We start from the raw sequence: 16,869 nt of genomic DNA, 5'->3' as shown, positions 1-16,869 counted from the left end.
ATTCAATCTCCAGATAATTGTTGTAATCAATTCTGTACTGTCGCTTTAAGAAAAGGGGGCTTGGCTCAATTTTTTTCTCGCGAGTTAATTTGAGTAAAATAATAAAATAAGTAAAAAAAAACATGTCAGCTGCCTTGGTTAGAAACTGTTTTAAGGTGAGTGAAGGTTGTTACCATACTCGCAGGATCTAGATATAATATAAGTTTTGTATTTATTTGTTTTTAAATATGTTGCCATCGTCTGTTCGTCTCCCATATCAACTGTCAAGTTTAGGGTCAGTTACGTGTTTCAATTACGAACGTTACGTCGTATGAGTGGTTTCACGAGCCAATATTAGCACAATCTAAAACAGTCCACTATTATGACAGACTAGATGCGATTTTAGGACACCGTCCAATATCACAGGACAGTCTGCAGTGAATTTTCTAGAAAAGTATCCATTGTCGTGTTTGGTGATAACAATGCTACAATATCAATAACGATAAGTAACCTGGTTACTATCTGGCCACCTCTCGCGATAACATCAGTGAGACTTGTCCAGGTCACGTAATAACTCGAGAAACTCAGGAAACCCTGGAAACGCTATTTTTGGATAGTGTGGGATATTCATTAGATATTCGAAACTGCATCGCCTAGGCTTTCTAACCAGCTTTAATGCAGTGCTGGACTGGAATATATACACGACCTTTGCTTCCACTGTGAATTCTATAAACAATTTGTGAAAATCAGTACATTATTCCATATATGTGCATATGCGCCTATAGCAAACGAGGTTCACACATTATTGTTACTATTCACAGATACACAAACGGCTGTGAAACAAATCACAATTGGTCTTCTTTAAATTAAATGTGGTTTAAAAAGCATAGGTGATGCAGTTTTGAATATCAAATGAATATCCAACCTCAAACCAACTTTATCATGGCTTTGGCAGACACAAACAAGAAATACCCAATGGGTTGCACATTACTTATATCTGTAATGTGCATTTTGCTTTTCACTGATCCCTGTTCAGGTTTCAAAAAGAGAACACATTGATCATCATAGTAAAAAATAAAACTTTATTGTCAACAGCTTGGAAGAAATTTTGTTAGACCATGGAGCCTGGCGTCTGCTTGGAAAGTACAGTCATCTGTAACCAGGTCTATCATATCAGAAGCAGCAGCAGCAGAACATGCCAGTGCAAACAGCGTCCTTTACGCCCCCCTCCAAACTTTCACCGAGGAAGAGTCAATGATGAAGGAAGCAGGTTGGTAAAGCTGTAGACGGCAAGCACATTTCTCTTTACAGATGTGAATGGTGTGGCACTGCACTCAGAATAATAGATTTTTTCTTTTGGTTTACAGTTAAGAAGTTTGCCCAAGAGCGCATTGCTCCATTAGTGTCGAAAATGGACGAGGACTCGCGCATGGACGAGTCAGTTATCCTCGGGCTATTTGAACAAGGGGTGTGTATACTTCTACTTGAAATACTTCTACAGTGGAAATGTTTAGAAACATATCCACACTGAAAGCACTTAAATCATCATAAACTGGGTCAACCTTATGTAGCTCCTTGATTGCTTTAAGGAGGCTGAGGTAAAACTATAAGAAACTAAGCTGTCGCATAACAGATCTACTTGATTAAATTTTCTGCAGGAGTACCTTGACACATTATGAACATACAAACAAACGTTAATTAAATTAATTTCCCCATGTTAATATGCACAGTCGAGCCTGTCTCTTCTGGTGTAAGTGTCTTTTCCTGAGCGGTTTGGGTGGGCAAGAGGACCTCAAAGCGAGCATGTCTCTTGGAAACGGTTGTTTATTTATTGTTTATTTATTGTTTATTTATTTTTAAAGAAAGACCACAGTAAATAGTTAATGCAATTATCTATATCTTTGCAAGTGTTGTCACATAGTACAGTAGTCTTATTTGCAAGAGACAGCACATGGCAAAATAAGATGCCCTGGAATGTTCTGAATCCTGGCATTTTCATTTGCTGACAGTGGCTTCATGATTTAGAATTGAGTTTTGTCCCCAACTTTCTTTTTAGTACTGCTGTGTACCTCATGACTGAGTGCTTAAGAGTTGTGGATGAAGAGCTTGCGTCTCTTACTTTGTTCCAGCTGATGGGCATTGAGATCCCAGAGCAGTATGGAGGGACTGGCTCCACTTTCTTCTCTTCCATCCTGGTCATCGAGGAGCTGGCTAAAGTGGACCCATCAGTGGCTGTGCTGTGCGACATCCAGAACACTCTCATCAACACCCTCTTCAGAGACCATGGGACTGAGGAGCAGAAGCAGTGTTATCTCACCAGACTGGCCAACGACATGGTGAGGAAGCTTGGAGTCCCATTAGTTATAGAACACTGACCCCAATATTCAAAGAAAACTACTACAGGAATGGACATAAGATCCCCATTGCATAGCAGTTTGATCCATTCCTGGTTTTACTAAGCGTTTAATAAGACACTCCTGAGCTTGTTACCTGTACACTGGCTAATCAAGCTTGTATTAAATCCCGGAATGGGTCAAACTGCTATGCAATAGGAGTCTTATTTCCATCCCTACACTGTTATCCCTAAATGAACATTGCTATTTTGTTATAGTTAGTTTTTTCAATGTGTATTATGTAATGTGTATGAAAAGGGCCAAGCTAGAAGAAAGTTTGAGCCAATAAAAATAGATAATTATTTCTTTATTTTTAGTGTTGATACATTTTTTAATAGGATTAGCTCAAATATGTATACAAATCTTTCAAGACCACAAAAATCGCTTTTATTGATGGCACTGAGAAAGACTCCCCCAATAAAACATAGCCTTCCAGTGTCAGTCTAAATCCCCTTGTCTTTTTTTCATTGTTGTAGATAGGCAGTTTCTGCCTTTCAGAGCCACAGTCTGGCAGCGATGCCTTTTCGTTGAAAACCCGAGCTGACAAGCACAAGGACTACTACACCATCAACGGGTCCAAGCTGTGGATTAGCAATGCGGAGCAGGCTGGCGTGTTCCTGGTTATGGCCAACGTAAACCCCTCTGCTGTAAGTATGAACAACTTCCAGAACTGATCAGGAATCTGCACTTACTTGGAATGCCATACATACAACAAAAAATTAAAACAAATCACTCAAACACAGTGGGACTGGGTCACATTATGCATTTTTATAAGCAGAGATAGGAAAAGGAAGAATAAACAACACCACCACCTTCTATTTTGTGGGTGAAATCACTACCCCTTTTAAAGGTGATTTTTTTTTTTCCTTGTGTTTGAATGGGAGGGTTTGTTCCAGGTTGAGTCAGAATATTATATCTTCTATGTTCACTGGGCAGTGGGCTTCTAAGCTTTATTTCTGATGGTGTGGTTATTCACTCAGATGTCCGTAATATTCCAGGGTTACAAGGGGATCACCTGCTTCATCTTGGACAGAGACACAGAGGGGCTTCACATCGGGAAGAAGGAAAACAAACTGGGCCTCAGGGCATCGTCAACCTGCCCTCTGACCTTTGACAACGTTAAGGTAGATAGATACATGCTTAGGAAACTCCACCCTTTTACCTTCTGCAGTTTTTCTATGTGTGGCATTTTGGATCAGACTATCCTACATTCTGTCAAAGGTGAGCAAGTGAGTTGATCCACAAAATGTATGACTTGTGCTCCCGGAGCCTCCAAGAAGTAACAGCTTAGACTGCCGAGGAAGGTAGATATCTGCCCCTATCTGCATTAGAGAGAGCTCTCTTAAGGAGGGCTTGTCACTTGTCTTTAATGGGCGCATTGTTGACAGTGGATGACATCCTTGGAGAACAATAACATAGATGTTTGAATATTTGAGTTATGAAATTATGTCTTCTCCTATTCAGTGAAGAAAAACAGTCAAACATTCTCTACCCATCACGTCTCGCATTTCATGTGAGAATCACATAACAGAAAGAGCCTTAAAGAATGAAATAAAGCATCCTGTTTCTAGTGTAAGGATTGAATTATGAAGACATGTCAGAGATGATGTTTAGCAGCAGTTTTAATAGCTTCTTAGCAATAGCACAATAGAGAAACTGCCACATGTTCTTGGGTGAAAAACAGTATTTAGGGTCCAATTCAAATAACTTTCTGCTGGGAGGAAAAGTAAGTGATTACTCATGCAGTAAACAAAGTGTGTGTGCAAAGTTTTTTAGATCCTGATAGTTATGATCACTTGATAATTATAATGAAAAAAAAAAGAAATAGAGGCTGGACATAGTTGTTTGTTATTTTTCAACCAAAGGTTTAAGTTTAAAAAATGTCTGGTTTTTTTAATGTTAATCCACAGGTTCCAGAGAAGAATATCTTGGGACAGTTAGGCCAAGGATACAAGTATGCAATCGGAATGCTGAATGAGGGGAGGATTGGAATAGCTGCCCAGGTCGGTCCAAAACAATATTGGGGCATGATTGATATTGAACTTTAAAAACAATGTTAATGCACACACGCATGCATGCACGCATACATTATAAATCTTAAATCTTGATTGTAGGTTACTGTGCATTTATCATATTTCGTAAAATATGCTTTAAGTGAATCAAAGAACTGAACATTAAGATACTCCTATGTTCATTCAAATTTGTTAAATTTATAGACTTCCAAAAGGTTGAAAAAATGGTAGCTTTAATGGCTTAGTGGGTTTTATTTGAGATGCTGAAAGGTCTGGTTCTAAGCTCTCAAATAAACCTTTTTGTTTTCTCCAAAGATGCTGGGCTTGGCTCAGGGCTGCTTTGACAACACCATTCCATACACCAAGCAGAGAGTGCAGTTTGGGAAAAGGATCTTTGACTTTCAGGTACGTTTTCTTCTTAAAATATCAAGTCTTCAATTGTGCCAATTCTTATTTCACACTTGTTTAACCATAAACAACACAGGGGGGCAGTATTTCTTAAAGTCTTCAGTTAACACCTGTTTGAAAAGTTAATGTTAATGTTATGAAAGGAGACTATATAAGAGAAACATTACTTAGTTATTTGGTTCTAGTCTTGTTAAGATGAGATTATTATTTCTTTATTTAAGTTAAGTCAGGTTGATTTAAGACTAAATAAAAGCTCTGGGATTCTGTCTCCAGAATGGGTAAATGATTTAGTAACAGGCAGTTCCATCTCAATAATAAAGACCAGTACAACAGTGAAGTACTTTTGGCAAGGACACAGAGTAATGCAGAACTGATTGTTTTGTTATACAGTGCAGTATGATCAACTAAACCTGTAGCACTGCAAGGGTGGGGATTTGACCAGTTTCTTTTACAGGGCATGCAGCATCAAATAGCCCACGTGGCTACCCAGCTGGAGGCAGCCCGGCTGCTAACGTACAACGCAGCGCGCTTGAGAGAGACTGGGAGACCCTTCATCAAAGAGGCCTCCATGGCTAAATACTTTGCTGCAGAGGTGAGCAAGAGTGCAAAGCCTGGTGTCCCGTGTGGCTCACTGTGGGAGCCCCTACAAGCCCGTTCCTATTGGACCAGTTTGTCAGAAAGACTTCTGTCACTGGTCTAGATCAGACTGCAGAAGGAAGAGAACACTTCAGAATTTATTTTCTAAATAGGCAGGCAGAATGCTATAAATGCTTTGAAAAACAAGGTGGGTGGGGGACTGTACTTTGCACTGGGGGTGCACTTTAAATGATCTTACAGGATGCATATTTAGTCCACGAATTCCTAATTGTCCTTTTTCAGTTCTGTACTTGTTTTGTCTTTAGAGAGGGTACTGTCATCTCATTCACTTCACTGTATTGTCATTAGGTCGCAACCTTGGCAAGCTCTAAATGTATTGAGTGGATGGGAGGGGTTGGATTTACTAAAGATTATCCCATTGAAAAATACTACAGAGACTGCAAAATAGGTATGTGCTATTTATTTCCTCGATAATTGTATTCCGTCTCACCAGTGTTTTGTAATCTGTAAAAATGGTTTGGCGATCACTATAAAGGTTATACTTCTTATACTTCTCCGGAAATAATGTGTGTGTGGACACGCATGGAACATAGCTTTACAGAAAGGTAGGGGAAATTATGTATTTAGACATCAAAGTTCAAGACTTTAACTGATCCCTCAACCTACAATCATTTTCAACATAGCTGTATGCCCAGAACTAAGCAACAACAATTAAATGTCATCAATCTGTCTTAATCCTCGTGTAAGAGATGCTGACCACATTAATGACATGCTGTACGCATGTTGCAGGGTGTTAGTGTTATAAACAGAGGATGTCTGATGCAAAGGTACACAAAAGAGGTCTCAGATACAGACAATTCCGAGCTAAAAGAGATCCATTTAAATTGCAAAACGGTCATTTGCACAAGTTTGGAATCCAGAGCATGAAAAAAGGCTTTGTGGCCCAATTGTGTTGGCATGAATGGGGCGGCCTATCGTACTCTGGAAAGCATGTAACCCGATATGATTCCCATGTGTGTTTCTGGATGTTCTCAAGCCTGGGTTTGAAAGAGCTGAAATCGGCAGCAGTAAAAGCCTGGCCCGCCTCCTGTCACATCAGAATGTCTCCTTTTCTTTTCACAACTTCAGGGTGGCTATGCATACCAATGGAGCAGTAGCAAGTATTGGGTCAGCTTAATATTATTACTATTATTGTTTTTAAGTTCATACAACAGGCTCCGCAGTTAAAGAGCTGTGAGACCTGAGGCGTGTTGTTGGTTTATTAACAGTCATACTTGAAAATTAGGCTCAACAGAGTTGGCTTTTAAGTAAAAAGGCCAGTAAGGCCATCTATTAGGAATTGAGGTAAGTACATTTTACTCCTTTGTGGATAACAAATGTACAACATTGTATGCACTAGTAAACAACCAAACAAAATTAGCCTAATATATCATATAGTCAACTAAAAATATACTTTTTCATCTATTTTTTTTTTCCAGGCACAATTTACGAAGGGACAACAAATGTACAGCTTACCACAATAGCAAAGGCCATCGACCAGGAGTACGAAGCCTGAGCTACCTAATATATAGAGAAGCATTAACCAATGTCATAACCTAGTAAGAGAAATGTAAAAAAGTCTTTTGAAAATACTTACCCGTTGAGAGATCTGTGGCACAGTGTTTCAATATAAACAGTTTATGTTGATTAAGACTTTTCCATAAAATCTGCTTCGTTAATATGTATATAGATGTACTGACTGTTATCCTTTATTTAAAGTTAATGTTGTGTAATTGTTATCGAATGATAAATATAACTTTATTGCTGACTGCTGGGTCCCGTGTATCAAATTAACAACAGATTCCTGTAGTAAGTATAATGTAAATTCAAGGAGAGTAACTGAAACTCAGAAGGAATGCATTGCCTTAAACTCAGTTACTGAAGGGGTCTCCAATCTACGAGATGAAACCTGTCATTTCCAATTCACACTTGATTTAACTCTGTTGCTGACAATGGAGGCTTGTTTCTTTTAGCTGAACCAAACCATATCATGTTTTAATATGTAACTAAACTGAATATGCCTTGCATTTATATTTAATGATGAAGTGGAAGAACTTGGATCAAGCTGAGGCACAGCTGTTCTTTCTTCTTTGTATTTCAGTGCCTGTTACACAAACTGTAAACATGATCTCTTGTTGCGTTGATAGGATGGTAACGCATCTAGTATATACTGGGTATTTATACAATTCAGTAAAGTGGTGTTCTAATAAAGGGTGTTAAAGAGCTATTCTGTTTTTCTCGTATTCTTCTAAAAGGAATTTCACATGAAATGTGACTGGTTTTCTTTTAAATACGACACATGACACCCAAAGGCAAAATGTTTTAATAAAGGCTATTGCAGTTTATTCAACCGCTGATTGTTACCTCCAGCACCATTGTGACCTGATTGTTGCTTCATTGACATGTTATTTACCAGAATCACTGTCAGATCAACCTGCTGGCCAGGAAGCTCAAGTATTGACACACTTCTCCTGTCGTACCACGGTGTCTGGGATTAAGAATATGTGTCAAAGCAACATTCAAGAAACATAAAAGTGAAGTCAGAAAATGTAGTATTACATATCCATCACTGTTTCATAATCTGTGACACAGACATTTTACACAAATAACTGATCATTCTCTGTTGATTGTTTTAAATAAACAAACTACTGTTGCAATATTTCTTTTTAACCTTGCAAACAACGAGCATCTAGTGTAAAACAAGACTACCAATAGATGGAGCTGTGTGACAAGCAAAAACAGCAATACAGCAGTTCACAACAAAGAAGTGTTTTATGTTCGCTATCAGCCAGAGCCTGCAGAGCAAACAGTTACAGCAGTATGTTTAAAAAGGGGTGTTTCAATTAGGTGAAATTAGTTTACAGGATTTCATTAAAAAGCAGGTTGCTTAACTGCAAGACGCTTTGTGCTTTGCCTAGTGTCCTTTGTGGATCTTAACTTTTAGAATTGTATTCAGCTCTTTTTTTTTTCAGTTCTGAACTATTTTACACTCTCCTTTTGTAAACTGCATTATAAAAATATTCTGCGGTATAATATGTTTGATACACTTTAATACAATGACACTGCAGCACAATGTAAACTATTGGTGCAGTCACTGAGTCCAGTCCCATATATAGCAGTACTAGTGCAGCAGTATATTTTTAACCTGTTTTAAGGTTCATTTTCTTTGAAGTATTTCAGCTCAGGGGGTGAAATGTGAGTGCATGCATGCTCCACGTTTTAGGGTGCTCTTAATTGATTTTGTGAAACAAACAAACTGACCGCATTCAAAATATAGGAAAGTCCCCTGGGTTTAAACCTCCATTTAGCTAGCAGTTGGCCTAACTTATGCGACCCATTTGCTATCAAGCAGGACAGTCAATTACAACACCTTCTAATGACCTGTCACCACTAATGTTATTTTATTGCAATGTAATTATGCTCAGGTTTCAGATACAAGGAACTCAGTTTAAATAATTTACCTTCAGTGACAATAATTTATCAGTTAAAAAGAGGATTAATTAGAGCATCACTCATTGTTTCATCTGTTACTAAAATAGTAATAATTTCTTCATTCCTTGAAATTAGGGGTTCTTTTTTAGAGCCTTTCGGTTTTATTCAGAACCCATTACTGTTTAGAATCTAAAGAACACAAGGAATCTGGAGAAATAGAACACCCAGGGACTCTATTTTCTAATGGCGTAGCATTGTTAAATAAGTATCGTCTCATTAAAACATTATATATTTTTCATTGTTTCCCTTGCAAAGACTGTTCAGAGATAGAATCCTTGCCAAACACAGAAACAACATTTTGATTAATCATATTAACTACAAGCCCTACAAAAGGGAGCAGACAGGAATGCGTGCCATTTGACCTGTTTAATTATGCATGTAGAATTGCAGAAATACTCATATAATTTACATAGAGACTGATTAGCCGAAAGCTGTGTCAGTGAGCATAATTAGTTATACTTCATATACAGGTATAAAAGGGCAGCTGATATTAATGGATATTGAAACAGGTTAAAATTATAGCCTGTTTGACATTAATGACCAGTAAAGGAGGGGTGCATACTTCTAGCTGGTGAAAAAAATTAAACTGTAATGACTTTATCAGATCAAATTTAAATATTGTAGTGCATTGTATAGCCTAATGAACTGTTCACACACGGTACATAAACAGAGTTTGATATCTCTGACAAGCGCAGCATGTTGAACTGAAAGGAAAGCAACATTAAGCCATGGAGTCTGTTAACTGGCTGCCCTTCCTAAGGTTTTTAAATGAAAGATATTTCTTAGCTGACTCTGTGTAAATTTATGTGCCCCCCACTATGAAAGTAGGGCACATTGACTTATGCAGTTTGTTTATTCAACAGATTCAAAAAAACTACACTTCTACACCAAATAAATAAATATATGAGAAGCGAGTTGGCACAGCAGGCTAATTCATTCATCTGTCAAACTGTGAAATGGGTCTTCTCAATTTTAATTTTAGACATTTGGTGTCATGACAAAACCATGCAATTTGGCACAATTTATAACAATTGTCAGGCTCTGCTCGTATGAGAAGCCACTGACTGAATGATAGAGGGTGCTCTGCTTTTGAATCAGTCGCTTTACAGGCTAGTATTTGGATGGACTACTTTTTATGTGGGCAACGTATTTTGCACTTCTGTATTTTACATTCTTCTTTATTTATATACACAGCTGGAGTGCAGATGTTAAAACTGTGACAGCACAAGTTCAATGTGTGAGATCAATAAAACACAAATATGCAAACCGACTTAAATGTGAGCTGGTTATCTGGAGGTGTCTTCTCCTTTTTTTCCTTACGCTATGCAACGGAAGACACCAATTATTATTTTTAGTGCTGTCTATATGGCAACAATTTGTTTTAATAATTTGCTACTGTGATTGCAAAACATAACTATATATACTATATATATATATATATATATATATATATATATATATATATATATATATATATATATATACACATACATATAAAATACTCTTTTATTAACTTTAAAATGTAAACCAAGATTTGCTTTTATTATTATACTTGTAATACATAAATAAATCATTTACTATTAATAGCGAACTAAATCTGTCACAAGGGTCTGCCTGCTTTTTAGTATGAATTGTACTAATTAGGTTTGCGCTTAAGTGTTTATTTTTAAATTGGGGGTATTGTCTTGGATTAAGGTAATTGGGGTAAAAGATTTTTCCAGCAGGTCCTAATTTAGTTGCCACAGACAAACATTTATCTGCTTTCCCTTTGCATTTCATCTCTAGTTCCTGCCTCCATAAATATTCATGCCCCCTGCTTTACACCTGCTTATGAAGAAAGTCATAGCGTTATCCACTTACTCTAATTCAAATTTAAAGGGGGAGAATTAAAAGGCTCGTGTCTCTTCTAAACTGGTTGATTTATGTGCTGTTTGCAGAACACAAAACAATTAATTTATGTCTGAAAAGACCAGTGAATTAATCCAGTGAAGCCCCAGAGCTTTTCAAAGACTCGAATCATATGTTGGGCTAATTTAAAAGCTGCATAGGAAATTAGGCTGAAATAAAGGCCTTTAATTTTTGAAAAGTGCAGCTATAGTAACTGTCCTCAGGACTGATGCTGCTAGATCATTACTCAGAAAAGGCTATGGAGGGCTTTTGAATTTTTCCCTCCCCTCAGACACTGTATTTATTTCACAAGTTTCCAGCTCTATATGAGGCATTTGAAAATGTAAAAAAAAAAGTCTTTAAAAGAAAGAAAGAAAATACAAAGCTTTTCAATCCGTACCCACTTAATTTGCTTACTGCCTCGCCTAACCCTGTCTAATGAATGTAATTGCTGCCTTTGATAAAAATACTATTATGCAGATCACACTTTACATTGGCAAGCAGTTCCCCCCCTCTCTTTAACACGCGAATACTGAGATCTCTAATTATGCACAGATCAAGTGGCTTTTCACAAAAGAGCATGTTGTCCACATTTACCAAGAATTGGAGCAAGCTACATTTGCACAAAGGACAGATTAGATTTGCTGTATGCTCCACAAAACCCATTCCCTTGATTAATTTCCTGTGAAAACCAAAACGATTTTCTTCTCCTTCGCTTAAATAGATGAACCTCCATCTCTTGAATGATCTGTTTGCTCTATGATGGGCTATTTTGCAAGACAATATTGGCAAAGGATTAGGATCTGTGGGACCAGATCAGGAAACCTATATATATATTATATATATATATATATATATATATATATATATATATATATATATATATATATATATATTACATAATATAATTATAAAAACAGAACTACGTCTTATTCTATTGAAATCCAAAGATTAAAACAATATCTTAAACAACTTTCAAATGGTCTCATGCATTTTGTCATTTGTGGCCAAGTGTTCCTTTTCTTTTACTCTTTAAAGGAATCAATTTAGTAACGTAGACACCTATATAACGTCAGTCGTTTTAAAACTGACAAGGGGGTCAAGCTTTTCAACTGATTTGTATGCACAACAGAAGCAATGGGGTGTTCTAATACATGAGCACACTCCTGTACCTTTAAAAGGTTGATTCCATCTGTATCAGGTTACCATCCAGACTCAATCAAATATTAGAAGGATCGTGCAATATGTTTGATTGAAGTGGCATTTTACCAGTATTTATTTGTTTCTCCGAAAGCCCAAAACCGTGGGCTACAAATAAAGAAGATGGGATAATAGCTTTTGACTGGACCAGTCATACTCAACTTGAAATGAAGTGTCCAGCTGTGAGTTATAGTGACCAAACGCCGTTCGTACAGCTTGAAAAGTGGGGGCATGTTTCTAGCTTGTCACTGGGGTAGCTATAGTTCATATTCTTGAATGATATCTCTAAATGCACAGTTACCCTATTACAAGCATTTCACTCAGTGTTAGGAATTTATTAAACTGATTGGTCTGTCCCAGGGAGTATAATGAAAGGAATACGCCAACACATTCTTAAATATCCCTGTTCTGTTAATCCTGTCATGTCAAATTACACATAGTATTACAACATATAACCTGTTCCCTGGTAGAAAGTGTTATATTTTATTTCTGAGCTGGGGTTTTATTAAAGGGTTTCTGTACTCCTTTTTGTTTTTTTTGTTTTTTTTAAATCGTGTTTTATAAGGGATAGGTGAGAATCTGGTGAGGATATTACTTTACATTAATTATTATCTATAACTTCAAACACTCAATCATAATATATTCACCAAAGCTAAAACAAACTACATTTATATAGTTAAATGTTGCAGCAAAACACTGAAGAATACAATTGTATGGCTGTTTGTTAACCTTATTCTACATGCCGAGCTTACAGTCTCAAGACTATATTGACATCCATGCTTACTGGTACGAAGTCTTGCATGACATCAGTATCATTCCAATACAACAAAACCTTGTAAACTGGGCTCTTTGACGTTTTTTTTTTTAATTCTAAAAGCAGATTAATTTCCATAAATGGCCCCAGCATTTTTAGTATGGCACAGATGTGCTAAGGAACCTCTGTGGTGATCCAAAAAGGGTAGTTCCTTCTGAACTTTTGGGTAGGGCGTTATCTTCTAGCTGAATCCTATTAGAAGTGCACACATTCTACAGCTTGTCCCATATTTGAGCATCCCATATTTTGAATAGGGCCATTAAATAGCCTTTTTGTCGGATGGGTAGGCTATACGCCCTTGATGAGCATCAATGATTTCTATTGTTGTCTTGGCATGCTGTCGATGTTTGAGAGAGGCCCAGGACTGAATGGCAGGGTGGGGGTGTTCATGTCAGGATTGAGGTAGGTGTGCTTGCTTGCAGAGCTTGGAAGGGAAGCTCAGATGACTGCTGCCTGCATGATGCTTATCTAACTGCTAACAGTGCCATGCTTTAAATACAGTGCACACCACCTCCACATTCAATACATGTGGGATAATGCACGGGTTTGAGTATTCCATTTGAATACCACACGCAACATCATAAGTGCACAAAAATACATTTGGGCATTTTTCAGGACAGTGATGGAGATATCCCTGCATATATCCACTCTTTGTTTATTTTTTACGCCCTTCACTTCAAACCATATATAAACCAGTGTGGCTACATCAACCCCCTGAAGAGGGCTGAATGGCTGTTCATCAGAAGCTTTTTTCTTCTATAAAGCTGAGTGCTGTTTACAGTTTACAGGGGATCCTGCTAGATGGGGGGTTAATGATTCTTGTTAGTGAACCAAGGCAGTCCATGAATGTAAAAAGCCATATACTCCACCTGCAGGCATCGTTAGCTTGGAAATGATGGGAATGGTAGAAATGATGGGAACGGTGACTGAACTCTGACCTTATTGATCGGAGGCGGCTTTGTCCAGCTGGGTTCCTACAAACTCAGTCAGCTGGAGAGGTATTTAAAGGCAAATGCACTTCACAGTCAGGGCCGAGTGTCATTAATTACATTTTCATCTATGACAGTGACAAACAGGCTGGACCGGCCGGAGTTTATTAAGGTCACTTTATAAATACTGACACAAATTTCATGAAAAATGAATTTTGCACATGGACAGAAGGACATTAAGACAAGCAGACAGACAGTTACATAGGGTTGACAGATGGATTTGGTTGACTGCCTCTATCTTGAACGTAATCTCTCATGTGATCATGTTTAGTTTACAATCAAATTCATATTCAGTTCATAAGAAATAAATATCAGCCAGTGATATATTTCACACTTCTTCACATTGATCACTCACCACATCATTGATCTGCCACTTTTATATTAAGTGCAACACAGTTTCTGCTGTCTTATTCTTGCATATTCTACTTTATATTGCACCACCTATCATTCTGAATGGGAATCAGAGGCCTTAAACTCATTTCACTTGAGCAGGATGCAAACTATGAGTCATTCATCGACTATACATAGTGTAGGCCTGCTTTTAAACTGCTGAACTGATGCGGAGGTGCTTGTGAATGCTGCCTTGTGCTCTGTTCATGGTGGCCCCACAACTCTAAATGATGTAATTGGTTGGAGTGCTGTACCAGAAGCTTAATTCAAACACAAGGAGTCATTTAAAAAAACAAGCTAAGCACGTAAGCACTGACGTCAATTAATTTATCATGGCATGTAGAAACTTCTGGGCTGGGGATATTCTTCCTGACAGATAACTTTGAACTCGGTTCAGCAGCAATGCTTGACTGGATTCCGAACTGGACAACAGATTTAATCAGACTCGACATATTTATTGCATGCTACTCTGGAGCAATATTAAAATGAATACGTATAGACATCTCTGTGCAAACAGTTTGCTGGTTATCTTCTTTATGAAACCAATCATATACATTGTTTAATTACCAAACTAGACTCAAACAGTATTAATGAAAGTGAGGGTTTATGATAAGTTGAAAATAGGTTGTAATTTTGCAGTTCGAAAAGGCTACACTGTACAGCACAGGTGAATGTTTTCAATCATGTTACACAGCATGTTGCTAGACACAAATGTTATTTTATTGATATTTTTTGTAATTATATGCTTCTCATTAATTCATACATTCATACCCTGCAAACCGAATTGATAGGATGTAATAAATCTATATTTTTTTTTAGGGCCCTGTCCCAAAGTGATCTGAGCTATTGAATCCTTTCATATAACAGCATCCCAGGCCTTTATTTCAATTCACACTGAACTGTAATGGGCAACCTGCAAATGCATAAAGAATTGGCTTTAAGGCTTTTGAAATAGACAGATTCTGCTATAGGCCGCTCTGGGGAAATAAGTGGGAAATGTAAGTAAGCATGAAATAGTTTTCCATAAATAATCGAAGGGAAAAAAACAGGGTAATAGGCTTGGGAGCTGTAAAAAAAATATGTAACCAATTTCTGTGCTATTGAAGAGAAATAGAAAGCTAAATATATAACACGGTGAAGGAAAAGTTTCATTCTGGATATGGAAATAAATAGCAAAGCCATGCCTTGAGATTAGAACAGCAGTTTAAAAGCAAGCTGTAATGGTAAGGCCTTTTCAATCTGCCTGACGAGATCAATCACTTGGTAATTGTTTGCATTTTCATGTTTGAGCAGGTAGCTTTCAGCTGATCGCATTTAAAGATTAGGGATTTATTTTGCGTGTATCCTTGTACTTATAATCATTGCTTCATGTTGAACTGTTTAATAGGATGGGCTAATTGATGCCTTTTAATGACTAAAGGAAGGGGGTTAATCGCACCAGAAATGACCCGTCAACACAAATCATGTATTTTAATTTGCTTTTACAATGGCTTTCATAGTCTGCTTTCTGAGGTGCTGGTTATCATGGCCTAGATGAATTTGGGACTATTTTGATAATCCTTATGGTCTTTAATTCTTCAAGGGGCGACTTATTGACATCCATAAATACAATACAATATTGGGAAGAGGTCTGTGTTAAGATGGTGATATTAAGATTCATCACTTTTCAGGGTCTTCATTAAAAGGGTGCTGATCCTGTCTGTCTGACACATTTTAGGCAGTGGATTTGAGGAATGTTCTTTTAAAACTTTCAGCATAAACTCCTTGTCTCCTGTAGACTCTTCGGATTGCATTGGTGTATAATCCAGTAAACTCTAATCGTAATTGTTTGCATTCTATTTTTTTACAATTAATTGGAGGTGTGGGGTTTTGAACCCGGAGCCAATAGATAATAAAAGCATTGCTCAGGTGTAACAAGAGAATCAAGCTGTGCCAACATCATAAATATTCCATCATTTCACAAAATCCCTCTTTTCACTCAGACTGTTATTGTCACAAGTAGGTAATAGCCTGCAATTTTCTCTGATCCCTGGTATTATCTGTAATAAAATCAAAGTATTCCTATACTACATTTTCTGTTATGTTGTATCTTAGTTAAAGGTTATACAATACCATACATAGCTTACACAGTAATCCCTGTTGTTGGGTGTCTTGTTTACAGGTCAGTAATCTTTTTGTGATATTCAGACATCAGTCATGAAAAAAACACCTAATATCAGATTCAAATTGGAGGTCACTATCTGCAGACATTTTGAAATAATTTTAATGAGCTGTAACACATGAATTGTCCAGCAGGTGGCGTGAGTCTATATGTTATGGTTAGTTCCCTTTCAATTCGAAGATGATCGCCAAAACAATACTTTGGGGATATGTCTGCTTGTCAGGTGTCGACTGAGCATCTTATATCAAAGCTGCTGATAGGCCCCTCTGTGGAGTTACGACCTTGGTCCCGCATCTCGAGATAATATATAATCACTGCATGGGGACTTCAGTCTCTTTTTTGCCTTTCACAAACAGGTAGATAGGGCGAGTATAAAAACTAAACTCTTCCAGTTGTGTGATTGACTCTCTTTAAGAACTCTTTCTCTGGGGTTTTCTGTAGTTCCCTTGCACTTTTATTGCTGGAAGTCAGCTCGCCACTTCCCTGGAATCAAAAACTCGGCCTATAC

General features: G+C 37.4%; 1 protein-coding gene across 2 annotated transcripts; it reads left to right on the top strand.

The window, feature by feature from the left end:
- Nucleotides 1–68: 68 nt before the first annotated feature.
- On the top strand, nucleotides 69–7,651 carry LOC121322435 (short/branched chain specific acyl-CoA dehydrogenase, mitochondrial-like). 2 transcript variants are annotated; one of them, XM_041262402.1, is made up of 11 exons: nucleotides 69–155; nucleotides 1,075–1,249; nucleotides 1,347–1,447; nucleotides 2,109–2,315; nucleotides 2,849–3,019; nucleotides 3,371–3,496; nucleotides 4,283–4,375; nucleotides 4,700–4,789; nucleotides 5,247–5,384; nucleotides 5,738–5,837; nucleotides 6,868–7,651. In XM_041262402.1, exons 1-11 carry the CDS (start codon nucleotides 123–125, stop codon nucleotides 6,942–6,944), a joined length of 1,311 nt encoding a protein of 436 aa, XP_041118336.1. In that variant the 5' UTR covers nucleotides 69–122; the 3' UTR covers nucleotides 6,945–7,651. The 2 variants fall into 2 exon arrangements, with proteins under 2 accessions (XP_041118336.1, XP_041118335.1); XM_041262401.1 differs by having other exon boundaries at nucleotides 1,326–1,447.
- The last annotated feature ends 9,218 nt before the right edge of the window (nucleotides 7,652–16,869 follow it).

The sequence above is a fragment of the Polyodon spathula genome, chromosome 10, assembly GCF_017654505.1.
Source record: "Polyodon spathula isolate WHYD16114869_AA chromosome 10, ASM1765450v1, whole genome shotgun sequence".
NCBI lineage: Eukaryota > Metazoa > Chordata > Actinopteri > Acipenseriformes > Polyodontidae > Polyodon > Polyodon spathula.
Note: the sequence above shows the minus strand (reverse complement) of the source record. Positions and strands in the feature narration are given on the sequence as shown.

Bases quoted from the DNA above. Each gene is read 5' to 3' on its own strand.
- LOC121322435 (XM_041262401.1), top strand. From the start codon at position 123: ATGTCAGCTGCCTTGGTTAGAAACTGTTTTAAG. The intron at 2,316-2,848 runs GTGAGGAAGCTT...TCATTGTTGTAG, and splicing joins CCAGACTGGCCAACGACATG to ATAGGCAGTTTCTGCCTTTC. The intron at 5,838-6,867 runs GTATGTGCTATT...TTTTTTTTCCAG, and splicing joins CTACAGAGACTGCAAAATAG to GCACAATTTACGAAGGGACA.